This window comes from Brassica napus, chromosome A3, assembly GCF_020379485.1.
Source record: "Brassica napus cultivar Da-Ae chromosome A3, Da-Ae, whole genome shotgun sequence".
Classification (NCBI taxonomy): Eukaryota; Viridiplantae; Streptophyta; class Magnoliopsida; order Brassicales; family Brassicaceae; genus Brassica; species Brassica napus.
In genome coordinates, this window is record NC_063436.1 from 17421661 (window position 1) to 17445368 (window position 23708).

A 23708-nucleotide genomic window follows, 5' to 3' on the forward strand; every position below is an offset into this window, starting at 1 on the left:
CTTTCGGTTCAACCAATTTTCAAACTATTACTAACTAGTAATCTCAATTCATTTATATGAACGATTTCCAAAATGAATATATTGGATATTTGTATAAGTATTCGTGGCATCTTTATTTAATGTTACATGAATTATTATTTTAAAATAAAATATAAATACTGAATTTTACAAGTAAAACAAGTTTTTTTAAAAAGATTAATTAATGGCTCTAATAATTCCCAGCAAAATTTAAGTGTCTTTCATAAAATTTGATTTTTTCACTTTTCAGAATCACAAGTCTTTAGTTAAAATTAGGACCAATGAAGGTTTAAAAAAAAAAAGAAAATTTAAATTAAAGGTATTTCCAATTCTACTCTATTTTTCCCTCTAAAATAAAGTTTAGAGTAAAAATGCTTCAATTGTATTCTATTTTTTATTCTATAATAGTGTTAACTTGTTTTTTATTCTATATATACAGTAATTTTTTTTATTTTTTGTTCATCACTCTATTTTAGTACTATTGAAGCAATATCAAATTCTATTATAAAATTACTGTATTTTAGAAAAAAAATAGAGTAAATCATTGGAGAAGATTTAAAGGCTTTCCTGAGGTAAGCTAAACTAGTTGGGAGTTAGGACCAATCTCTACATAGTCCAAATACAACGGTCGATATACTTCTTTAACAGACTAAAATATAGTCCAAAATTTAGTCATCATCAAACCATCCATATAAAATATAGTCCAAAATTTAAACCTACATAATTGTGGAACAATTGAGATATTTCCAAATTCTACAGTTTAAGATTAGCGTTTATTTGATATCTATTGATAAAAGGAAATTAATTTCTCCAATTGCAGTAGTTTGGTCAATGAGAAACTGATAAAACTAAAACAATTAAATTAACCAGTTTTGGATTAAAACTTCTAGCTGAAATCATTCAAAGTTTCAAACTAAATCATACTATTAGTACTATACGATTATTTACTTTAGAAAGGGGAAGGACATTATATTGTACTCTCTCCTCCATTTCACACAAATACAGTTTTAATCTTATTTTATAATATATTAATCAGAGAGAAAAATATTTGGTGTAAATGGATATGGTAAAATAAATTTTTTAAAATGATTTTTAATATACATGAAATTTTTGTAAATGACATTTCTCAAATAGAAAGAGTATTACTTGTATGAAATTATGAAAAAAAAAGTGAGCAAGTAGAAAGAGTATTGCACAATAGATAATAGTAGTAATTAGCAGAAAAGAGCTTGATTATTAAGTAGAGTACTAGAAAGATAGTAAGTTTGTTGTTGTTACTAGAGAGACATAAGTAGAGAAACCAGACTGAGAAGAGACTAGCTAGCTAGTGAGTCGAAACCAAAAATCCTAACAAAAAAGATAGTAAGTTTGTTCTTCTTCTTGTTGTTGTTTTTCTAAAAGCCTATGTGCTTTGATTGTGAAAGGAGAGACAGAAGCTTGAAGACAGACAAAAAAACCAATGCTTCTTCTGGTAATATCATTTTCGTGTATGGTCTCACTCCATCATCATCGTCTCTCTCTCTCTCTTTACTTATTTTGGTTGAATCGTTTTCATGACGGTGAAATTCATGAGAGAGCTTAGCTAGTGAAAGATTTGTTTCTTATTCGTTGATATTATCAGTATTAAATCTTCTTCCTCTGGCACTTTGTGGTAAATAATTAAATATATATATGTATATGTAGTATCTATTAGCCGTTCTTATTTTGTTACATGTGAGGTTTAAATCTCCATCTCCATTGCTTTTTAAATTCGTTTGTTGTTGTTGTTGTCAGATCCAACCAAGACCAAGAGGCAGTAAGTAAATAACGCAAATCCAAAATCATGGCATCTTCCCCAATCTTGTGAGCTTTTATCTCTCCAACAAAGTACAACAGTTCCTCTGAGGCTCGTGTTATATAGACAAACTTAAATGAGTCGAGTTCTGAAGCGAGGGAAGCAGGAGAAGAAGCCTGTAGTATCTGATGGTGCTGAAAAGGTTATCGTTGCTGTTAAAGCTTCTAGGGAGATTCCAAAGACAGCTTTGATTTGGGCTTTGACTCACGTTGTTCACCCTGGGGATTGCATTACCCTCATTGTTGTTGTCCCTTCTCACAACTCAGGTATATGTTGATTTTAAGCTTCTCCTTGGTTTTTCTCTGTTTATACTTATCTCATTTTGTTTTCTGATGAGTTTGTAGGAAAAAAACTTTGGAGTTTCCCTATGTTTGCTGGGGACTGTGCAAGTGGTCACAAAAAATCACATTCTATAGCACTACCAGAGATAAAGAGTGATCTCACTGATACTTGTTCCCAAATAAATCTCCAGCTTCATGATGTCTATGATCCAAATAAGGTTTGCTCTATTGACCATGGCCGAACTTGAGATTTTGAGGGTTCAAAACATTTCTAATGCATTTAGTAATCTTTATATATAATTTAGGGGCTAATGCCTCTATAAAAAACCTTCAAAATTTTTGAGGACCAAAGTTAATGTTTCATTAGGATGTGCCAAGATCGAACACTGCTCTTGACATGCATGTTTAGCTATGATGATCCTGTGAAAGCCCTCATGCTCATTTGTTGTTATTATTTGTGTATTTTTTTTATAGATAAATGTGAAGATTAAGATTGTTTCTGGATCTCCCTGTGGAGCAGTTGCTGCTGAGTCTAAGAAAGCAAAAGCAAACTGGGTCGTACTAGACAAGTAATAATCTACTTTCAATCATATCCGTTATATATTACTTTCACTAACTTACATGGTTCCATGTGGTTTGTTTTACAGACACCTCAAGCAAGAAGAGAAACCGTGTATGGATGAGTTGCAATGTAACATTGTGGTGATGAAGCGTTCTCAGGCAAAAGTTCTGCGCTTAAACTTGGTTGGATCACCTAGGAAGGAAGCTGAGTTACCAACAGGACCAGAAGCAGCATCTGAAAAACACACAAAAGGACTACCTGTAACTCCTATTAGCAGCCCTGAGCTAGGGACACCATTCACTAGCACAGAAGCTGGGACTTCATCAGTGTCAAGCTCTGACCATGGAACCTCACCTTTCTTGACTTTGGGAATGAGTGGTTACATGAAGAAGGATGGTGCATTAGTCATCAAGGAGAATGATGATAATTCAGGGTCTGAAACTGAGAGTGAGAATCAATCACTAGCGTCAACTAGTATGAGATTCCAGCCACCTCCTCTTTGTTCTATCTGCCAGCACAAAGGGCCAGTGTTTGGTAAACCACCGAGAGTGTTCTCCTATGCAGAGTTAGAGCTTGCAACGTGTGGCTTTTCAAGGGCTAACTTCTTGGCTGAAGGTGGATACGGATCTGTACATCGAGGTGTATTACCTGAAGGGCAAGTGGTTGCGGTGAAGCAACACAAACTTGCCAGTTCTCAAGGAGATGTAGAGTTTTGCTCCGAAGTTGAAGTTCTCAGTTGTGCTCAGCACAGAAACGTTGTTATGCTGATTGGTTTCTGCATTGAAGATGGGAGAAGGCTCTTGGTTTATGAATACATATGCAATGGTTCACTTGACTCCCATCTATACGGTAACGTTCCCTTCCATTTTGTGCTTCTTTGTGGTGGAGAATGTTTTGCTCAGTATCAAGCTCTTATACAGGTCGCAAAAGGGAGACGCTGGAGTGGGCAGCACGGCAAAAGATTGCTGTTGGAGCTGCGAGAGGTCTTAGGTATCTTCATGAAGAATGCAGAGTTGGTTGTATTGTCCATAGAGACATGCGTCCTAACAACATCCTCATCACTCATGATAATGAGCCACTGGTATATATACTACTCCTTCAGTTCCCAAAAGAAGGATTTTCTATATTTACTTTTTGTTCCAAAATGATAGGTTTTCTAGAATTTTAAGGTACTTTTAGTAGTGAATTTTTTTGATTAAGTTGTATAATTTTAAGAAATATTAATTGAATTTTTTTGAATTAGTTAAATACTATAGGTTGATAGTTATTGGAAAACATATAGTAAAATTAACAAGAAATTTATTTGTAAATGTTCATTATATTCTTAAATACGCCTGAATACTCTAGAAAATCCTTCTTTCGGAAACAGTGGGAGTATTAGTTTGGCTTTGCTCGTTCATTGTAACAATACATGTTTGGACCTAAGTCACTTCTGTTTTTAAATTATATCAGGTTGGAGATTTTGGTCTAGCGAGATGGCAGCCTGATGGGGAACTAGGTGTAGAAACACGAGTGATAGGAACGTTTGGGTGAGTCACATCAACAAAAGCTATCATTTACTTCTTGAAACTTTGAACATGTCTTTCTCTTGCTATAGCAAAGTACTTTGTTGTTGTGCAGCTATTTAGCTCCAGAGTATGCTCAAAGCGGACAAATCACAGAAAAAGCAGATGTGTACTCGTTTGGGGTTGTGTTAGTTGAGCTAGTCACTGGACGCAAAGCCATTGACATTACTATGCCGAAAGGCCAGCAATGCCTCACTGAATGGGTAATGATTCGCATTTTTATTATTCAGGAAAGTAATAGTACTGATGCTTTGTTGGTTGTTGTTTATATCAGGCACGTCCTCTACTGGAAGAATATGCGGTGGAAGAACTTGTAGATCCGAGGCTTGGTGACCGTTTTGTAGAAAGTGAGGTTATTTGCATGGTTCATGCAGCTTCGTTGTGCATACGTAGAGATCCACATTTGAGGCCACGCATGTCTCAGGTAGATAACCAAAAGTAACTTTTGAAATCAGTCTTTAGTGTCAGGATGATAGTATATGCTAACAAAAGGTTTGGTCAATAATGAAGGTGCTGCGCATACTGGAAGGAGATATGATAATGGATGGGAACTACGCATCAACTCCAGGTTCAGAGGCAGGCTGGAACTAAACCATAACGTAACTGTGTTAGGAAAAGTTAAGTAAAAGTCATCTGTTTTCTCAGTGATGTGGTCCAAAGCTGGCAGGAAAGCTTTTTGAGCCTTTTTTGTTTTGTTTGTATAGTGGGGTAAGATGCAAACAGAGTTGCTAAATATGTTATCAAGGGATTTGAGAAAAAAATTGGTAAAAGGGAAATTATTAAAATAACAAAAACTACAAGAGGCTTTGTCTACTTTTGAATTTGAATTATTGGTTTTGGAGTGTGAACAGAGGGAGAGGAATGAGAGATAACAAAACAATGAGGCAGTGATAGATAAGAGAGATACCAGAATTTTAATTATGCATAGGTTCCTTGGTATCTCTTATACTTGATTCTCTCTTATATATAATGCTCTGCATGCATTACATTCCAAGGTGGGGAAAGTGATCCTTCTGAATATCAAGCAGTCATCAACACCTTATAGGCCTCGGGCCACGTCCAAAAAACGGTCTTTTCATCCCTGGTTCATTACATTCCAAAGAGCAAAAACAATTGCTTCACAACTACAGTCGTTGTAAGAATACTTACTCCTCCACCAATAGCCTTCATAGTAGATGGAACCGGTGCAAAGTTGCTTACATTCATGGCAGAACATTCGAGTGTTACCACTGTTGCGTATAACTTTCACATCGCCACCTACCTGCTGGTATACGGAACCAGGTTTCATAGAGTAAGAGGATCCAAATATGCATCCAAGGTGGATAGTGATGCGACATTCATCACATGTGTAAAAACCACACTCTGGTCTAATTATTTCTCACACACCTCACACCAATACTTTGTAAATAAACAAATGATCAATTTTTTTGGTTGGCTATCAACTTTGTACTTAAAAAGTAGCACTAAATTTCAATAGATAGTAGGGTTCCCTTGTTATTAAAGTATAAACGAATTAATAACACGATAAGTGATTACAGCTGTGAACAAGAACATACAAGAAGTTTATTAATTAATCAGCGGACATCTCGGCCAAATTTCAGCATCCATTTCTCTACTGCTTTGGTTGCGATGGATGTATGTGCCTCTAAATGATAGAAAACTAAGTTAAATAACTAACAAACAAATTTTATCACTTGTTTTTTTATAATTTATTTTTTATCACTTGTCAGTAGTATTCAGCTATCCCTTATATATTAATTGAGGAACATTTGAAAAGATATAACCTCAATTTTGTATTAATTAAAAGAGGCCCCAATGCATAGGTGGCACTCAATTAGATAGTCAATTACATTCAATTGAAAAATAAGTAGGTCCACATTCGATTTTTATATGTTGTTAGATACATAAGTTGGTCAAACTATATGATATAATGATATGATATGCTATTTGCTTTCCATAAATAAAACCTACGGAATTACCATAAATGACTAATATATATATATGATAATTAATGATTTTAATAATAAAGATTTGATAACAATTTATATCTCCTCCATCATTTTTTGTTTAATTTTATATTATTAAAATAAATTAAACAATCAAATTAGCTATAAAAGTAAAATTTAGATTTTTTCGTATATGTTACATTTTGAATTTTTAAAAACGACAATAAATGACTAAAACTATTAAAATTATTATGTTAAAAAATAATGATCAATGGTTTAACATTTTTATTATAAGAAGATACACATGATTTTAAAACCATATGAGTAAAAAATATCATTTAATAATAAAATAAATATATATATATATATATAGATTAAACACTATATACCATAAGATTACATAAATATTTTAATATTAAAACTTTCAATGAATTTGCAAGAACATTGGTAAATTATAAACTTATTAAAGATTTCAGATTGAAAATTTTGTTATCGATGATTTAAATATTTTGTTATTAAACGATAAGAATGATCATAGAACCGTATGATTATAAATTCTTATTTAATAAATAACTATATAAAATATACTATTCTTAGAAAAATAGGTTGGTCTATCTTAACTTATATTACACTTTTTATTAAATTAACTATCTAATTGATAAATAACTTACCAAAAATGTTTTGCACTTTCCTTAAATAAAAGCTATGAAATTACCTAATATGATTAACGTATATTTGAAAATTAATTATTATGAATCATAAATAATTGATAACAATTTTTGTAACTTTGTTCTTTTTTAATTTTATATTACTAAAAGATATTAAAAATCACATTAAATATATAATAAAAACATTTATATTTTTTCTTATATGTTAAATTTGAATTTTTCAAAACGTCTATAAATTATTAAAAATTTGAAGATCCCCACTCTGAAAATTTTGTGATCAATAGATTTTTTTTTGTCATAATAAGTTACAAATGATCATAAAATTGTATTAATATGAACTTTTATTTAATATTATAAGAAGATACACATGATTTTAAAACCATATGAGTAAAAAATATCATTTAATAATAAAACATATATATATAGATTAAACTATATACCATAAGATTACATAAATATTTTAATATTAAAACTTTCAATGAATTTTTAAAAACATTTATAAATTATAAACTTATTAAAGATTTCACATTGAAATTTTTTGTTATCGATGATTTAAATATTCAGTTATAAAACGATATGAATGATCATAGAACTGTATGATTATAAATTCTCATTTAATAATTGACTATATAAAATATACTATTCTTAGAAAAATAGGTTGATTCATCTTAACTTACATTATATTTTTTATTAAACTAACTATCGAATTGATAAATAATCTACCAAATTTTTTTTTGCACTTTCCTTAATTAGAAGCTACGAAATTACCTAATATGATTAACGTATATATGAAAATTAATTATTATGAATAATAAATATTTGATAACAATTTTAGTATCTTAGTTTTTTTTTTAATTTTATATAATTGAAAGATATTAAAAATCACATTAAATATATAATAAAAACATTTATATTTTTTCTTATATGTTATATTTTGAATTTTTCAAAACGTCTATATATTATTAAAAATTTGAAGATTCCCATTCTGAAAATTTTGTGATCAATAGATTATTTTGTTTGTTATAATAAGTTACAAATGATCATAAAAATATAACGCATATGAATTTTTATTTAATAAATATTCAAACTAAATAATATATATATATATATATATATATATATATATAAATAAATACTAATGATTTAAAGTAATAAGATTGGCTGATCAATTTAGTCGTCCAGTTGAAATCTTTCAAAAGTATGTGAAAGACTAAAGTCAAAGTAAATATAGATTTAGAATAGTAGTTATATTTTACTAACCGAAATACCGAAAAAAACCGAACCGAACCGAAACCAACCCGATATCCGGATTGAACACCCCTAATCCAAATGAAGCCAAACTATTGTTTCATTCTCCAAAATATAATAAAAATAATAACTTAATCCCGCGCAAGGCGCGGGTCTTATCCTAGTATATTATTAACAAGGTAACCCCACTAGGTATTGAAAATTTCATGGCTTTGCTTTTGATGCAAGTTGCGTGACCAGCGTGCACACTGTATAGTATATAATATACATTACTAGATTTTGATCTGCGCTTCGAAAACGCGGATTTTTTAAAACTATAAACATAGTTTTATATGAATTAGTATTTCGGATTGTTGTACATTATTATGTTACGAAATCATATTATATTGAAGCAGATAATCTTAAAAAATTATAAATTAAGTTATTTAGTTTTTTGTATATACATTTTTATGTAACTCTTTCTAAGTCGGTGTATTTTATCTGATCCAAAACAACCGAGATCTACCCGAAAATATAGGTTCGGTTCGGGTCTATGGAAATGGTACCTATTAGTTACTTTATAAGACCCGTAGGTTTTGACTTTGTTCCAATCAGTCAGACATGAGACTCGATCGGATACCAAAAGTACTCAAATTATTTTTGTATATTAGGTATGTTTGGGTATTTCATATATCTTTTGGTATTACGGATATTCTTTTAAGTTTCAGGTTTGGGTTTTCGGTTATAGTTTCAGGGTTTAGGTAGAATTTCAAAATTTTAAGAACATATTTAGGGTAATTTGGTTAAATTTTAGGCATTTATGGTTTTGTGGATCAGATTTTGAATTAAATCGGGACTTTTCGAGTATTTGTATATATTTCGGGTATTTACTGGTTTTCATATATTTTTTGGGTTTCATATATTTGCAGGTTTACTGGTACTTGGGGTCCTAGATATCCAAACCTAACAGGATCCACTATATACCTGAAATTATATGTATTTTACCTGGATCCACTACAAACCTACCTAGATCCACTATATACCTGAAAATTATATGTATTTTACAACTATTTAAATTATGGATCCAAACCAATTCATACCCGAAAGAAACCGATCCAAATCTAAACCAAAAAAAAATTGACATCACCAAAAAATTATTATATTTTAGATTCTCTATAAATATAGCTTTAAACATTTATAATATTTATGATGCTTAATATATGGGAGTAATGATAATAGCTCCTTATTAAACGGGAAGAAATGCTATAATAGCTATCGGAATTTATCACATTTACCGTACATGATATATATAGAAGTTAAATGAAAATATGGAACGTATAAGTTATGATCTTTTACGAATCAGGATATGTTGTTACGCAAAAGGCTTAAAAATATCTTCTAGGATATGAAAACACTAATTCTTAACTTGGCTGTATACATATTCCACAAACATTAAAATACTATGATAATTAATATATATATATATCAGTACATATAGTAAACCGGTTTGGGTATTATCAACATATACTATGTTATAAATATGTTTATTCTAAAATTAATAATATGTTTGGTTTAAACATATTCGTTCGTGAATGGGGATGTTCTTATATATGGCTTGAATCTCAATTTCAAAATTAAATTGAAAGTCAGTTCGATCCAAAACGGAATTGACGTTTTATCATATGTTACAACACATCACTTGTACAATTAAGAATTATATATTACAAATTTATAAGTGCTACGAAAATGTCATTTTATCATAGTATATTATCGATAATATAAACCTCAAACTATATGTAAACAGTGTTCAGGAAAGCTTTACATTCATCGAAGTATTTCATGGTGTTTTCAATTTCGTATATAGGTGTTGTGATAATATACGTATGTAATATATATGGTTTGAGTAAACCACTAAATTTGATATGTATCTCATGTTACCTTATATTGTTAGAGAAATATTAGGTAAGACTAAAAAATAATTAACTAATAAATAGGTCTAACAACTTTGTATAAGTAGATTTTTTCAGAATGATTACCTTTTAATAGTATAGATATTAAATTGCCAGTTACTAATTGTTTATAATGAAGATATACACATGGAAATGTTTTTTCCAGTTATTTAACTCAGTGGCACATAACATCCACATTAGGATATCATCAAATATCGTAATAATTCATGGTAACCAAAGCAGTAGAGAAATGGATGCTGAAATTTGGAAAAGATGTCCCTTGTCTCATCCAGCTCATCCTCACAACCTTTCCCATCGATACGCCACTGATTAATTAATAAATCCTTGTATGTTCTTGTTTGCAGGTAGCGTGAGCGTTTGTAAATGAATGCTATCGAGTTCGACCTGATTCGAACTCCAAAAAAAATTCATTCAGATTTTAAACTATTTATTTGGATTTAGTTTTTAGATTTTTTCGAATATTTCATTTTTGGATTTTTTGAAATACCTTTTTAAACTCGAACCTAAAATTCAAACATCTGATTTTTTTTTTGAATCCGAATGTGTATCCTAACCTGATTTGAACACTGAGTAGAAGTCTTGATTATGGTGCTGAAAATTAAAATAACCAAAAATATCAAACTGAACCCGAACAGTAAACAACTCATTCACAATTGTTATCCACTTATCGTTATTCGGTTATTTAATAACAAGGGAACTCTTTTATCTTATTGCAGTTCCATCACTTAGACCATCTATAATTGTTTCAACATCCTCTCTATTCTCAACACTTTCATTTTTTTCCTTTAACATTTCACATCATATAATCTTTCTTCTACGTCATTTATTCAACATCCACTTTATTCTAAATTTCTATAATCGTTTTGTTTTAAGAAATTCAACACTCTATCCCACAACTTTTCATTCATATTTTTGGTTTTTAAAACATACCAATTACATATTAATAATTAATTTTAAAACTAAAATAAAACAAATTTTAATAATATTTATTTTAAATGATTATACTAAACTTATTTTTAAATAATACCAAAATCAATATTAATAAAATTTCTATTAACAAAAAAAGTTTAAAAAACTAAAATAGTTGATTATAAGGAAAATGATATTTTTCTGTATGTAAATGAAATGACAGTGGTCTCTATTTATAGATAAAAAAATATTTAATTTTGATATAATTTTTATTATTTTTTAAAAAAATATTATATAAAAAATACGGTTAAATTATTGGACGAGGATAAAAATTAAAAACAATATGTACAGCCAATCAATCCAGTCACAACGTAGCATGTGGCCGCGTCGGTCTACACTATTTTTTTTAACTGTTAAAGCTTTGCAGCAGATGTTGAAACCACATAAATTAACTCAATTTATCAACACCCTCATTGTAAGAGTTTCAACGATTGAAAACAAGTTTCAACACCTCCATTATAGATGGTCTTAGTGCTAATTTTTAATACAAAGTTTATTGCCGACCAAGACAAGTTGGATATTGTTTATTTATTGGATATATATTCTTGTTAATTTAATTTAATTCAATTTGACTTTTGTTTGATAGAGACAATGATTCCACTTCTCAAGATGCGATCATAACGAAAGCAGACTAAATAAAAGGATGATGAAAGAGAGCATAAACATTTTGAGATACATATTGATAGATAGATTATCACAACCAAACCAGTAAAGAAAATGGCTGATGAAATTGACCAGAGATGCCTTCTTTCTCATCCAGCTCTCACGCATCATAACTTGTCCATGGACTGCAACTTTGTCATTCCGCTCGGGTGCAGTACGTGCGGCGGAAAATATACTATGAGGGAGCAAGATAATATCCTGATCTGCTGCACAACCTGCGGTGTGGAGTTCCACAACGGTTGCGATGAGCGTCCGAGAAAGATAACACATCCTTATCACCTCCAACACCCTCTCACTCTTTTCTATCGAGACCTTGAGACCGGAACCATATCCAACATCATCCCTGACGCCAACCCTTGCAAGCCCCACATAAATGATCAAGAACCCGACACATCTGATCAAGGGAAGTACAAGTTTGTCGATATTGTTCCGACCAAATCTGATATCATATTCGACAAATGCACTTGGTGTGGAAAAGATTTCGAAGGCGTTTGGTTCTATCGTTGCTTGATTTGTAGCTTTTGCTTGGATCTCCCTTGTGCAAAATCGCTTCCACCTCTTACTATCACAAACCCGAAAGGTCATCACCACTCGCTCATCTTCTTACCTAGGCCATTACTAGTTCCGTGTGATGCTTGTGGGTTGGTGAACGGGCCAGAACCAAGTTATGCTTGTTTCCAGTGCAGCTACATGGCTCATCAAAGTTGTATCGACTTACCAAGAGTCATCAAGATCACGCGTCACCCACACCGTCTCCATTATATTCCATACCGTTCGCCTCTGAGTTCCTTATGCCGGGTTTGCTACAAAAAGGTTGATGTCAAGTATGGCCAATATTCTTGTGACCCAGAAGGCTGTGTATATGTAGCACATTCAAGATGTGCAACACATGACACTGTTTGGGATAAAAAAAGAACTCGAATGGGAACCAGAAGAGTCCGGAGATGATGAAGAAGATATCGCACCTTTCAAGAACCTTGGTGATGGTTTCATAAAGCATTTTGGTCATGATCATTCTTTGAAGCTAAAGAAACACAATGGTGTTGTGGACATAGAAAAGCTATGTGAAGCGTGTGTATATCCTATTGTCTACGACCAGTTCTACGACTGCGAGGAATGCGATTACTCTCTCCACGAGGTATGTGCCAGTCTACCTAAAAAGCTGGATCATGCATTGAACAACCACACCCTTTTCTTAGACCCGTCTCCCCAAAACGAGTATTCATACATGACTTGTCACGTTTGTTCCCGAGTAACCACTGGTTTTAGGTACATACGCCATAACTATCCTACGCAAGGCGGTCCATACTCTTTCATAGATGTTCGATGCGTTTTGGTTCCAGAATATTTCACCCATAAAAGTCATGATGACCATCTCGTTTTCATATCAACCATCACTAGCAACAAAGATTGTACACGTTGCAAGAACACATGTTCAGGGTCTCATTTGGAATGTCCGGAATGTGAATTCGCTTTGTGTTATGCATGTGCTACTATTCCACATGAATTACACTACAAGTACGACAAGCATCCACTCATCCTTTGCTACGGCGAAAAAGGCAGCGCTGGTAGTGATATATATTGGTGCGAGGTGTGTGAAAAACTATTAGATACAACGGAATGGTTCTACACATGCAACCAGTGTTGCACCACAGTCCACCTTCAATGCGTATTCGGATCCTCTTATTTTATGAAGCCTGGTTCCACGTTCAGGCTCCCACATTACCGTAAATCTGCTGAAGTTATCCGCAACAGTAGTAACAGTCGACAGCTTTGCTATACATGTGGCAACCTTTGCACAGCCTCCATCTACTACGAAGGCTACGACCGTTTTTACAAGGGGTTGTTGTTTACCTACAAAAACCGCGATGTTTCAAGAGTTCCTATTTGCTCTTTGCATTGTCTAACTGTGAAAAAATGGTAATATATACCTCCTCTGAGGTTGATGTTACGTTTCTTAGTTTTTCTCAAACATTGATTGCCTGTCCATTTGTAAACTCTCCGATGAGTCTTGTTTTCCTCAGCATTGAAGGAATCATTGGGGAGAAAATTTGGCCAAACAACTACAGTATTTTCTTACGAAGATTCACAGTTTTGATTAAGACCCGAAGAACCGACTCAAAACCGACCCGAAAATCAGGAAAACGAATCCAAACGGACTCAGGGTAAATAACTGAATGGTTCTAAATTGCTATATCCGAAGAGCCGATACCGAACCTGACCCGAACCGAGAACCGAAAGAGTATCCAAAAATTAAATATATATCTAAAAATATTAATTATAATTATTTTGATAATTTAAATTAAAATCATTAATTAAATATATTAGTTGTTTCAATAATTTTGTATATTTTCAGATAAAATAAAATAGTTTTGACAGAAATACTCAAATAAAACCATATCTAATGAGTATTTTTGGTTATTTCTTAATATATTTGGATAGTTTGGATACAAAATATCCGAACTGAATTGGGTTAATATGTTATTTTGGGTACAAATATTTAATCCATTTCAGATACTTTGGTTATTTGGTTATTTTCAGGTTCCTACACATCAGAATCAAACCCATTTAGACCCGACCCAAAATTTTGTAATATCCGAATGGGACCTGATTTCAAAATCCAAAAAATCCAATATCTAAAAGAACCGATCCGTATCCAAACGGGTACCCGAATGTCCATGCCTAGTTTTAATTACTCTTTGGATTCACAGAACGAAAAGAAATAGAGAAAACTTATCTATGTATGATTTTAAAAGAAAAAACAGAGAATAGATACACTAAATTGTTTTCAAACAGACAGTAACCAAGTATACAAACGACATAAAAGTTCGTCAAATGCTTTAACTTTATGAGACTATGTACCTGAGAGACTTTGTCTCTTGTAATGATGCTATTATTGCTGGTTATGTCAACTAGGTCTTGATGAAGAGGCTTCTCCAAGTGTTCCAGAAGCTGAAGAGTGAAGGAATGAGGCTAAATTACGTCACTAATGCTAGACATCATTATCTGGACTTGCTATGTTAGATCAAGTTCTAATTGCCATGTTTGTTAGCTAAATGTTCTTGTGGAGATTACTGGTGATATATCGCAGAAGGCATGTAATATTAGATTCAACCAACATCTGTAGAAATATGCAGGTGTTGAAGAAAAAAGTACAAATAAAAAAAAGTTGATATGATTCTTTTAGTTTGTCACAGCTACTACAATTACCCAAACATACAATAACCTCAAAAACTCATATTTTCTCCAGATTTATCAGTTGGTTTCTTCTGTCTTGTATTCTAGTCAATCTTCACCGAAGAGTAGATCTTCCTCACAAACCAGAAGCAAGCGTAGAAACCAATTGTGCCAGTCAGGACAAAGAAAGCATACGAAATGATGATCATGTACCCAAAGTAAAGCATCCCCGAGACAAGCTTTGTGATCTCCAGCTTTGTGAAGAAGTAAAAGATCGAGTAGAGGAAGAGGTAGAAAGCAGATGAACCCGCGGTTAAGTAAGCTCTCCACCACCAGTTGTAATCCTCGCTGCAAAGCTGGAAGTAGCATAGCACCACAGTGATCTCTGCGCATGTGACGATCAAGATCAAGAACACTATGAAGAGGAAACCGAAGATGTAGTAGAACTGGTTCAGCCATATTGACGTCAGGATGAAGAAGAGCTCGATGAAGACCGCTCCAAACGGTAAGATGCCTCCTATCAGTATGGAGAAGACCGGTCTCATGTACCATGGCTGCTCCGGTACTTGCCTTGGGATCTTGTTTGTTTTAACCGGGTCTTCGATCGCTGGCTTCTTGTAACCGAGATAGCTACCGACAAAGACTAGTGGGACTGAGATGCCGAACCAGAGGCAGAAAAGAGCAAACATTGTCCCAAAAGGGATAGCTCCAGACGACTGCTCACCCCAGATGAGGCCGTTCAGAACAAAGAAGATAACAAAGAGGATACCAGGGAACATGAACGCAGTCTTTAAAGTCATTCTCTTCCACTTGTCTCCTTTAAACATTTTGTGAAGGCGAGACGAGGAGTAGCCAGCGAATATCCCCATGAAGACCCACAAGAGAACCATGGCGGTCATAAGCCCTCCTCTGTTGGAAGGAGATAAGAAACCAAGGAGTGCAAACATCATTGTGACGAGCGACATCCCGAAGATCTGCACACCTGTACCGACGTAAACACAGAGCAATCCGGAGCTCACCGGTGGTCTGAAGACATCGCCGTGCACAAGCTTCCATCCGGTCTCTTCCTGAGCCTCGTCTTGTGTCTCGAGCTGGTTGTAGTTTGAGATGTCTTTGTATAGAGTTCTCATCATGATCATGGCTACCATTCCGGAGAGGAAGAGAACGATCATAAGCGAGTTTATGATGGAGAACCAGTGGATTTGATCGTCGTTCATGAGGAGGTATGTGTCCCAACGAGAAGCCCATTTGATTTCACTCTCCTGGAGATTCATATTCCCAAGAAAAAAAATGTTTAGCAACCAAACAGTAAAGAAGAAGAAGTCTAGATATAATTTTTGTTTACCTTAAATGAGACATCATATGTAAACACAATCTCTTTCCCTTGCTCAACTTCTTGAGGGACAGTATTTTTTTGGATTAAGTTCTTTGTGTCCTTGTTGCATGTCGCTAGCTGAGGATTGTTTTCGTCCCACTCCTTGTACTCATGCAAGATACTATCCACAAGATAAAAGACTAGTTAGCTTACACAAGTAAGGGAAGTAACAAGCAATTGGCAATACCTGTTAGGAGTAACCTCAAACCCAACAATTCTAGCGGAATCAGACTCTAGATCTCTGTGGTACATAACTCGGAAGCTCAAGTGGTTATGGATAAAATATTTCTCCTCTTTGCTCTACAAAAGCCAAGCAACTCTATTGGTATATGAGAGAAAGTAATGCAAGAGTGAAGAAACAGAGTTTAAGGGCATACATACATACCCCTTCATAACTCCCTTTGAAGCCAACACGGAAACCGTGCTCATAAGTAGTTGACTGACTCCCATCTCTCCTTTGTCTACGCACAGCTACTGGAAGATTATCAAGAATCCTACACAGTAAAATTGGTTATGTTAACAGATTAATATAAAGCATTCTAGGAGAGACAAAGGACAAGAATGCTATTTTAACTATTTACATATTAGCACGGTATTCATCATCAATCTTCTCCTTGAAATTTTTGGTGGACTCAGCGTCAAGTTTCACATGGCAACCTACTTTGCAAGGCTGATCCTCCAGCATTTGAAACTGAGTCAAATTCACATTATGAAGACGTTAACGTATGAAAAAAACAGTCAAACAACAATTAAAGACAGAAGAATGGGTAATTTACTTACAGTGTAAACGGAATTCTCAATACGGTCGCCTCTGAGAACCTCCCCAAGATTCTCAGCATTGTTCAAGATCTTACTAGGCTTACAGTAACTCAAATAGTAGTAGTCATAAGGAAGCTGGGTCTTGGTAGAAGACAATTTGTTCACTTTGACATAAAGAGGATCACCCTGTGACAAACAAAACAACAAATCAAGAGATGAAAAACAATTAGTAAACTTTTATGCATTATCACATATTCACATCAAATAAAGTCAATCATCTCCTTGAAAATGCAGATAATCAGATTCATGAATATACCAAAAAGTCCTAAACTTTTCACATTCATGACATCATCGACTCACTCACTAAGCTAAGCTAAGCTACCAACAGAAACGGTGGCTGAAAAAAAAGGACACAACTTTCCAGCAGATGAAGATCGAATCACACGCTAAACTATAAAACCACTTAGACCCATGAACCCCATATCGATCTTCTCACAGAAGACGCGAGATCGGAGAGAGAGAAAAAAAAAAGTTATCACCTTTTGAAAATCGCGAGGAGCGACTCCGGGGAGATAGAAGGCGCGAGATAAGGAGAAGGAGAGGAGAGAGAGGAAGAGAGTGGCGTAGAATCGAAAGCTGCTTCCTTTCGTCTTCTTCATCACTTGTTTGTTTTTCTCTTCTTCCTCAGAGCTGAGCTGCTTCAGATGGAAGAGAAGTGCGTTTTGTTTTATTGAACGAAGATGGAGGAAACTGCGGTTATGAATACGATGTCGTTTTCGGGGTTAGTGAAAATAGCTTAAAGGGTAAAATATATTTTGGTCAATCAAGACTACAGATTTGAAATTATTTCCTTACTTTTATGACATCTTTTTATGTTGGGAAAATAGAAATATATTTTGGGAACTTAATCATGCAATCTTTTATGTAAGGAAACAAATTTTCAGTTTTTTTTATTTTATTTTACCAATTTTTAGACAAAGTTGATAGTACGAAAAGTTGTATTTGATTTAAGAAGAACTAGAAGAAGCTTCATGTTAAAGCAAAGGGATGATACATGATTGACATGCCTAACTTTTTATTTATGGAAAGGAAGGTGGCTAGTTAGTATATGCCTAACTTGTTAAAATCTTATTAAAATGTTTATGGTCCCCAACAGGGACGCCCTACGGTACCTCATCATCTTCTGTTTGGGAGGTAGCAAGCAGCAGCAAGATCTCAAATGAAGAAGGTGGAATCAGACACTGTTCCCGCCAAAAAGGATGTTTTTCAAGTTCGGTCAGAGCTACTGGTTTCACCAAAATTCTGATAATTGAAAATTGCATGAACAACAAAATCAATCAGATGATTATAGGAAGTAGATGGCAAGAAAAACGTTTTAGCTTACATCTCAACCAACTCTAGGATGAGAGACCTCCACTGGCACGGTGGGGTGTCGTCGCTACTGAGTAGTAGTGGTAACAAGTAATGCACCCATGCATACAAACCTACACGTAAATCACCTAGGGAGGCCTGTCCACGTATTATATTATTATAGTTGGATTAACTTTTTCAGAATACTACAGAAAAATACACATAATTAAAGAGGGATCGGATCGATCACACACAAAACCTGTTTTATCATCCAAACTGTAAGTGGAGGAGCCTGCTTCCCGTGAGACATGCCAAAAATATCGACACGTTAGAATACTGAGCAAGCCCTTCACCCTGCTTCCATGTATAACCAAGCGCAGAATTGGTGATATAACCAAAGGATTCCACTACAAAGTCAGAGAGTACTGTGTCATCTGAAATTTCTCGATTGATCCAGTTGACTAAGTCTGTGTAGACTGGTTCAGGAACATCCAGCCTTGGTGGAGGACGAGAGAGGCTGCTTGAATATATCATCGCAAGGAAAATGATATGAATGAATAACTTCTAATCAAACCTTTAGGACTAAAATGATTTTGTGGTAAGAATCCATAAACCCAAAAATTGAAAAACAGGGGAATTTGTGGTTTTCCTTTTAATTATTTTCACAATAAATCTCACAATTTGTCGTTTCTCTGTTAATTAATTATTTTTCCCAACATTTTCTTTATTTTTAATAATATAAAGTCATTAGGTCTCCAAAAAAACAGGGGAAGAAGAAGAAGAAGAACGTCGCATCTTGACTTTGTTCCAATCCTTGGAACCAGAGCTTTTCCGACTTGGTGCTAAAATGGCAGCTCTTTCAGCTGTTCTGTCTCTTGGCTTCGTCTCACTTCGCCCTTCGCGCCTTTCCCTCTCCTCTTTCGATTCTCTCCGGCAACAGACATCACTTCTCCGACGCCAAAGTTTTGTCCTTTCGAGGTCTCCGCTTAACAGGGTTCTTCAAGCTTCCCGTCAATCCAGTACGTTATCTAATTAAACATGACTCGATTCCCTTTCATGGGTTTGCGTTAGATTCATCGAAAATCAATCGTTCATATCTGAAAAAATTCAATCTTTATATTCAGAGATGATCTCTTGTAGTGTCTTTATAAAGCATTCATTTTTAATATGTATAGATTGTGTTTATTAGATTATGCAAATGCTGCTGAGGCTGAGACTACATCACCTGGAGACCGTTCTGAGATTGTGTTCTTGGGTACTGGAACTAGTGAAGGGATCCCTCGTGTCAGCTGCCTTACCAATCCTCTCAAAACATGTTCGGTATTTATTTTGTTCATTGTTGAGTTTTCATCTTTGGTTTCAGTGGGATCATCTTTGAAAAGAAAGAATATATTTTTGATTCGTCTAGGTATGTACAAAAGCTGCAGAACCTGGAAACAAGAATAGGAGACTTAACACTAGCATCCTTGTTCGGTACACTAGACCATCTGGAACAAGTAACATCCTTATTGATTGTGGCAAGTAAGTGCATTGACATCACTCTTGTGTTTTGTGTGTGTGTGTTGATTCCATTTCTAGCTTGTGGAAAATGCTTGCATTAGTAAAGAGAGGTTGAATACAATCTTTTTTAATTCTCCTTCTGCTTTCAAAATGTATGATGTTTAAGAGAGTAATTTTACTAAAACCGATCTAACTTTGTAGTCTGTTTTGTAATTGGTTGAATAATGTTAAATCTAAAATTCGTATTTTGGTGATATATTTTAGAACCGAGGGAGTATAAGATATTTGGTGATATTGATCTTAGAGCATATGATTTTCATTTTTTTTCTTTTATGCTGACGTTCTTCTACTTCTTTCTCCTTGCAGGTTCTTCTACCATAGTGCACTTAAATGGTTTCCCACCTTCGGGTTAGCCTTCTCCATAAACCAGAATTCACTTGTCACAAGAGTTCTTAGAAACTCTTTACTATGTTACATTCTGATAGTTTTTTCCATGGCCATCTCCATGATACTTAGTTGTGTTATTTTGTTTCCAGGCTAAGAACACTTGATGCGGTTGTGATTACTCATTCTCATGCTGATGCAATTGGAGGTCTCTGAAACTAACAAGTTAAACCTTGCCCCATCCATTTTTTTTCTTTTTTTTCTTTAAGTTATGGTGTTGAAGTCTTCTGCTCCATTGTTTTTGTTTTTTGCTCTCCAGGTCTTGATGATCTCCGTGATTGGACAAACAATGTCCAACCTCACATTCCAATTTACACCGCTATGCGTGATTTTGAGGTTTACTTGTTTTTCACAACACACATTAAAACACATTCCCCTTATCTCTCACGTAGTTAAAGACTCTCTACCATGACATGTGCATCTCTCAGGTGATGAAAAAGACCCATTATTACTTGGTTGATACGAGTGTGATCATACCAGGGGCTGCAGTCTCAGAGTTGGAGTTTAAAATCATTCACGAGGATCAGCCATTCATGGTAAAAGATCTAAAGGTAAAGTTGGATTCTTCTCGCATCCAGGTTTCATTAGTACAAAGCCTGTGAATGATCTTGGTGTTGTGTTTGAAACTGTTTTCAGATCATCCCATTACCAGTGTGGCATGGAAGTAACTACCGTTCCCTTGGTTTCCGGTTTGGTGACGTCTGCTACATAAGGTAAACAGACACACACACACTTCCCCTCTACCTTAATTTCACATCTTTGAATCATTCATTTTTTTATAAAACATATGCAGCGATGTGAGTGACATACCTGAAGAAACTTACCCGCTCCTTAGAGACTGTGATCTCCTAATTATGGTAATCTCAACTCTATTGTTCTTTTTATTAACAATAGATAGCTTCTTACCCAAGAAACATCTCTTTTCCTCTCTCTCTCTATAGGATGCTCTGAGGCCTGATCGTTCTTCAGCAACACACTTTGGCCTCCCAAGGGTACAAAGCTTGTCCTGTTCTTTCTATTGTAAACTTCTTTTCATAGATTTTTCCTCCATCATTACGTTTTACATTTTAATATTCAATCTAGGCGTTGGAGGAAGTTCGGAAGATTAAACCAAAGAGAACTCTTTTCACTGGAATGATGCATTTGATGGACCACGAGAAAGTGAGCGAAGAGCTGGAGAAACTCATGGACACAGAAGGCCTTGATGTCAAGTTAAGCTATGATGGTCTTCGTGTACCGATATCGATTTAACTCGGTTTATTATTTTTTTTCCCGGTTTAACCAGTTCATACCGCAAATAAATATTCATTTGGTTGTATTGAATTGTATTCTGTTCGCGAAAGTCACCCAATAGATTAATAGATTAATAATATGTTTTGGTTTAACTCGAACCGGTTTGGGTAAATGGCTGCTTTATATGTCTGGTTAGTGTGGGGGGACCACCAAACGGTGACGTTTTATAGCGACAATGGCAAGACGAAGACCGTAAACGGAAAACATGGGAACCAGATTGCATGGCTCTGTTCTGCTTACAGTCCAATTATATCTTCACACGTTCCCTTGTCGGTCCACTGGTCCGGTCGTTTTCACGCGTGTATATCGCCGAAGGTGACATGGTGGCTAGACAGATGATTTAGACACCGCTTAAACTTATTTCTAGTTTCATGGGCATTCGGGTGCCCCCATCAGATTTTCGGTATTATACTCATAAGTTCCGTTTAAGTTTTACTAATTATAAGGTCAGGTTTAGTTCGATTCATTCCGGATTAGGTTTGGATCAGATTGTAACCAATGTTTGAAATCGTCCAAAAATATATTTTAAACGCCAAAATTTGACAAATTTTTTAATCAAAATATATAAATTATCCACAAATCTAACTAAAATTAGTTAAATTATCTAAATTAACTAAAAACTATTCAAAATAACAAATAAAAAACTACAAAAATATTTTAAATACTTTAAAATATCTAATTCACCTTACATATATAAAAACATTAACATATTTAAATGATTTCGGATATTTTCGGATCCTAATTTGGATTTTGGTTCGGTTCGGGTTAAAACTAAAATCCAAAGTTTTAAATTCATAAGTTTCGTTCAGATATTTTTGTATAACAATCTGGATCAAGTTTTGATTTTTCCGGTTCAAATTTAGGTAGATACTTCAGATTGGGGTAAAAACGTCCATGCCTATAGAACACTAAATTCTTATCAACTTAAATACTAGTATCAAAAGATCGTATTAAAATTAGTTGAGGTTTGTGCACGTGTTAGCGTTGCTAAGAGGTAAGTGGTGGAAAACGACGTATATGAAAGTTAGGTGTGATTGTTAAAAAGTTACAGTAATTTTAATTGTTCTCATGGGGTTAATCATTAATTATTGTATTTAGTTGGTAGGGTCTATGTGTTAGCTCAATCATTTTCATAAACAAAGTCCCCCTACTATTTTCTTGATATATGCTCCGCTCGTGAACTCGCTCTGACTAATTGACTCTATACACTGCAACTCACGAATCTTTCAATTTTTAATCTTTCATTTCGGATGATATAATTAACAATATTACATTATATGACTTTCACTTTGTAGGCAACAAAGAAAAAATAAATCAGTCAGACCTTTGTTTTTAGTTGAACTATATGTATAATCATAATCAGTCTTTAGAATCAAACATGTTAACATGCACATGCATGTTTTCTAATGATATAGAAAATGGTTATTTATGTGGTGTCAGAACATGATATTTGTTACTATAATCTAAGCCATGCATAGCTGACATGGAGACAAGGACGTATAATCTTTTATAGACCCATAATTTATGACAATTGAATAAAATAATATACACATGCCTATCCAAGTTTCATCTACGCTAATATATTTTATTTTACTGCTGTTTTGCTTCTAGTTTGCCGAAAAGGGACGTCAAGTTAAATTATTTTGTTACATATTACGGGAGGTTAATTTTTCAACATAATTCTTTTGAAAACATTTCCCTATGTTTGGTTGTGATTATGCTTATTATTTGAGGAGGATTAGTTTAAACTATATGACCTCGTGGTTGTGGGATCTATATCATCAAAAGAAAAGAATTAGGTTATATTCAAATTTGATCACACCTTTTGTATAAATGGTTTTTTTTTTTGTAAAGTTATATTTTAATGTGTGGGATGAGCTGGTGTTTCATATATTGGGAAAAGGATCGGACAAAGCACATTAAAAAGCTAAATAATTGTGGAATAAAACAAGATAAAAAGACACAAGGACGAATTACAATTTATATTATTATAAGTTTTTTATACAAAATATACTTTTTAGACATCCAATTAATATGTTGATGAAACATGCTCTTTACCTTTTAAGTATCAGATTTACATATGGTTTAGGAAAATAAATTAGGTAAA

At 33.9% G+C, this 23708-nt stretch overlaps 3 protein-coding genes and 1 pseudogene across 3 annotated transcripts; 3 read left to right on the forward strand and 1 right to left on the reverse strand.

The window, feature by feature from the left end:
* Positions 1-1120: 1120 nt before the first annotated feature.
* Positions 1121-5073, forward strand: LOC106390462 (inactive protein kinase SELMODRAFT_444075). Its single transcript, XM_022716391.2, is given in 11 exon segments — positions 1121-1489; positions 1792-2118; positions 2197-2351; positions 2608-2702; positions 2781-3544; positions 3616-3776; positions 4148-4224; positions 4316-4463; positions 4535-4684; positions 4771-4806; positions 4809-5073. Coding segments are annotated over 10 exon segments (1854 nt in total). The 5' UTR covers positions 1121-1489; positions 1792-1928; the 3' UTR covers positions 4887-5073.
* Positions 5074-8166: 3093 nt separating this feature from the next.
* LOC125607005 lies at positions 8167-14429 on the forward strand (annotated as a pseudogene).
* Positions 14430-14786: 357 nt separating this feature from the next.
* On the reverse strand, positions 14787-17780 carry LOC106390461 (transmembrane 9 superfamily member 7-like). Its single transcript, XM_013830932.3, has 7 exons — positions 17554-17780; positions 17036-17200; positions 16837-16946; positions 16641-16749; positions 16443-16555; positions 16226-16376; positions 14787-16142 (listed from the first exon to the last, which is right to left on the reverse strand). The coding sequence occupies exons 1-7, from the start codon at positions 17671-17673 to the stop codon at positions 14985-14987; spliced, it is 1926 nt and encodes a 641-aa protein (XP_013686386.1). The 5' UTR covers positions 17674-17780; the 3' UTR covers positions 14787-14984.
* Positions 17781-19108: 1328 nt separating this feature from the next.
* On the forward strand, positions 19109-21680 carry LOC106390460 (putative hydrolase C777.06c). Its single transcript, XM_013830931.3, has 11 exons — positions 19109-19383; positions 19554-19684; positions 19773-19885; positions 20231-20272; positions 20401-20456; positions 20568-20644; positions 20737-20859; positions 20945-21021; positions 21102-21165; positions 21250-21300; positions 21392-21680. Exons 1-11 carry the CDS (start codon positions 19212-19214, stop codon positions 21557-21559), a joined length of 1074 nt encoding a protein of 357 aa, XP_013686385.1. The 5' UTR covers positions 19109-19211; the 3' UTR covers positions 21560-21680.
* Positions 21681-23708: the final 2028 nt, after the last annotated feature.